This window comes from Aedes aegypti, chromosome 2 (assembly GCF_002204515.2).
Source record: "Aedes aegypti strain LVP_AGWG chromosome 2, AaegL5.0 Primary Assembly, whole genome shotgun sequence".
NCBI lineage: Eukaryota > Metazoa > Arthropoda > Insecta > Diptera > Culicidae > Aedes > Aedes aegypti.
Genome location: NC_035108.1, coordinates 199,102,512 through 199,106,288, shown reverse-complemented (window position 1 = coordinate 199,106,288; position 3,777 = coordinate 199,102,512). Strand labels below are relative to the sequence as shown.

General features: G+C 42.4%; 1 protein-coding gene across 1 annotated transcript; it reads left to right on the top strand.

The window, feature by feature from the left end:
• Positions 1 to 230: 230 nt before the first annotated feature.
• LOC110676303 (proteoglycan 4-like) lies at positions 231 to 1,950 on the top strand. The gene is made up of 2 exons (XM_021843682.1): positions 231 to 371; positions 451 to 1,950. The coding sequence occupies exons 1-2, from the start codon at positions 360 to 362 to the stop codon at positions 1,867 to 1,869; spliced, it is 1,431 nt and encodes a 476-aa protein (XP_021699374.1). The 5' UTR covers positions 231 to 359; the 3' UTR covers positions 1,870 to 1,950.
• The last annotated feature ends 1,827 nt before the right edge of the window (positions 1,951 to 3,777 follow it).

The window sequence follows — 3,777 nt, the reverse complement described above, 5'->3', positions numbered from 1 at the left end:
TTGATAAAATAAACTAGAGCATCTAACAGTGGTCTCGCGTTTATCTTTGAGTAGTGACGATCAGCGAATATTGATATCTAATGTTTGTATTTGGTAATTTGAATGTTTGCTACATATTATTCTTTTCTAATTAGCGTATGTGTGTTAACATTCACCAAAAAAATGGAATCACACAAAATGCGGAAAGTATCCCAGCTCGCCCTTACTTATACACTTGCCATAATATTTACAAATCAATTACCTTATGCATCAAATAGAAAACTGGTTTTACCTTCAGCTTCTTTCTATATAAATCGACATTTTGCTACACTAGAGCATAGTTTTTCGGTAGCATCCAAGGAATTAGCAACGTTTGCAACATGAAGAAAATTGTAAGTATAGAAGCAGCATAGCGACAGCGTGAATTGCGAATTCTGTTTCCATCACTTATTATGAAATTTCGACATACAGGTTTGTCTTCTATTCGTCGTATCGTGCGCTGTCGCGATTCCGGTTGATCCCCATGCGACAGTGAAAGCTGAGCCCAAACCTGTGCATCCCGCGCCACCACTAGTGCCTACCGACGACCAGAAAACGACGACGGCAAAATCTGTGCACAAGCGTGAAACTCAAGCTGTACCAGCTCATGCGTTACCTGCCGCTGCCGCTAGCCATCCAGCCGGTCAACAGAACAAGAATGGACCTACTCAGGGATCGCACACCACCCAGGTAGATTATGCTCCTCACTCTGTGAAGACCGCTCACAAGCGTGAAACACAAAATGCTCCTGCTCAACCATCTCCAGCAAGCCACCTAGCAGCTCAACCTGCTAAGAGCGTATCCAGCGGTGCAAACACGACCCCAGCTAGCAAAACTATTCATAAGCGTGAAACACAGAACGTGCCCGCTCATCCAGCTGCCACCGCGACTGCCATCAATCCTGCTGCTCAAACCGTGAAGACTGGACCATCTCAAGTTCATCAATCTGCTCCGGTAACCAATGGTCAGCTGCCAGTGAAATCTGTGCCCAAACGTGACACCCAAAACATTCCAGCTCATCCAGCTGTCGCTTCTGCCAGTCACCCTGCTACCCAAACAACTAAGAATGGACCAACTCAGGTACCCCAAGGAACACCCGCTGCCGCTCAACCGCTGAAGACCACTCACAAGCGTGAAACCCAGAATGCTCCTGCCCATCCAGCTGTTGTTGCAAGCGCCGTCACTCCAGCTGCTCAAGTGACAAAGAACGGACCAACACAGGCACCTCACAGCATTCCATCCAACGTTCAGCAGGTTGTGAAGCCCACGCAAAAGAGAGACACCCAAAATGTCCCATCCCACCCTGCCGTCGCCGTAAATGCCGCTAATCCAACTGCTCAAGTATCGAAGAACGGACCAGCCCAAGCCTCTCACACTGTTTCGACCAACAATGGCCAACAGCAGGTGAAATCCGTACACAAACGTGAAGCAAATGCTCCAGCGCATTCCGGCTCAGCTGCTCCATCCACTCAACAGAAGACCAAGAACGGACCAACTCAAGCACCACAAACTACCCCGGCTGCCAAAACAACCCACAAGCGTGATACTCAGAGTGTTCCAACTCACCCAGCTGCTCACTCAACTGCCCAAGTAACTAAGAACGGTCAAACACAAGTTCCTCACGGTACTCCAGTAGTCAATGACCCAAAAGCAGTAAAGAGCGTCCACAAGCGTGACACTCAAAGTGCTCCAGCTCATCCAGCTGCTCAAGCGACCAAGAATGGACCAACTCAGGCACTCAGCACCAACAAAGCTGCGGCAGCGGTCAAGTCCAAGGTCGATTCTGTAAAGCCAGCCAAGAACCATCAAAACCCAAAGCCCACTACTCAAGCGCCCGCCAAAAAATCATAAATTTTTAAACACAGTGCATTCTTCATCGATTCCTTTCACTCGGAAATGAACAATAAAAACTGAAATTCATTGCACCCAAAACTGATTCTCTTTAAGTTCTTGCTTGAAAGAAAATAATATCCTTCTATAAATATAACACAGGCTCGTCAATCTCGTAGATCGGATAAATCGTTCCCTTGATGCTACAACTATGGATAATCATAGAGAATATGATTTAAAAAAAAATTGGCTTGTTTACTTTGAGTCACACACTTACACGGTAAAAAATAAGCACCATGCTATCAATAGTTCTGCACTTGGTTTCGCACTACTGTTCAATCTTGACAAAATCAAGGTAACAGCACTTGAATTCAACGTTGCATGTTTTGATTTGACCCAGATTTGAACCGCTATTCTTCGGAGTGCAAGTCTAGTATCTTACCTCGACACCAACTCGCATCTGTTGAAAGGGGTTGAATTGATCTCAATCAGTTTCTACAACGAGCTGTCAATGATTGCTTTCATACAAAAGACATGATGTTCAAAATCAACGGATTTTCACTTCAGAGTCTAGTTCTAGGGACAGTAGAGCAAATCCAAAGTTAGAACCCTTCAAATCATGGTGATTCGTGTTTTGAATTGAGGCAAGTGATCAATCTATTCAATCGAGCGTGCTGATTTTTTACCGTGTATGATCTTTGAATAGGGTAACAGTCGTATTTTGGACCCCATAAGGAAGTGATTTTGGTTGTTTGTCACAATTAATTAATTGCACAGCGTAACCAAGCCAAAAAACATGCTACAATGCAGAGAAAAACTTCCTTTACGAGATAAAAAGGCCCACACAGTCATGTAGGATCCAAAATACGCCGAAAATAATGGAATTGTGAAGCACTGTTTTTCATTATTTTGGACACACCAATACATTTTGGACCCTCAAAGTATATATTTTGGACCTCCGGCATTTATTATCGATTGGGGACAGAGTCCACGATACTGGTTGTATGATATGCTTTCCCATAGTCTAATTAATCGATTGACAATGGATAAGCGAAGAAACTCCACGCTATTAATCCAGAAATTTGAAAAAAGTTTTTGTTTACATTTGAACAATTTGTGACAGTTTCATTTTCTGTGTGTAACGTGTTGTAACAGTTGCATGGAAGGACCGATTGATTTTAATTAATTTCAAGTAAAATATATACATTTGCCATGTACACACGGTTGATGCAAGTGCGAAATAGTCCTTTCTTCCTAAGTGACTTGCGAATTGAGTTGGCCTTTTGATTTAATCTAGGAAATTTGTAGGAAAACGGCCCAGGGATCCAAAATATATAGAGGTCCAAAATATATTGGTTACCCTATATGGCAGTTTTAATTAGGATCTATGTTTCGACAAATTGAACTCTAAAAATCAAAATTTCGAGTTATCTAGTTCTAGCATTGAGGGGACGAAAATATGAAATGAATCCAAACAATCAACCAGCAGATTTTTCAAACATCCAAAATTATCGATAGGAGAGTGACTCGATCGATTTGACTAGGCTTCGCTCCACACCAGGCGGCGAGGGCCACAAATCACCTGCTACATACCTAACTCGTCATGTTTTCAAATCACTTTTCAACTATTACCTAATTGTGCATCATGTGCACAATTTCAACATACCGTTATCCGGGTCAAATTGATCACTGGGGCGATTATGATCAGGTCGGTACCAAAAGCAATTCCTTCCATGGATGCCAAATAGGTATCTCATTTGCATCACTCCATGTTTTCTAAAGATTGCAACGCGCAAAAATTGATCAACATAAAAATCGTATCTTTCAGTCTAAATTCATCATACAAATACCTTCTTATTTTCTTTTGATAGCTTAATTATTATTTTGGTTTGTCAAATCCAGACTGTTATGCCTTTAGGTTAACCCCTT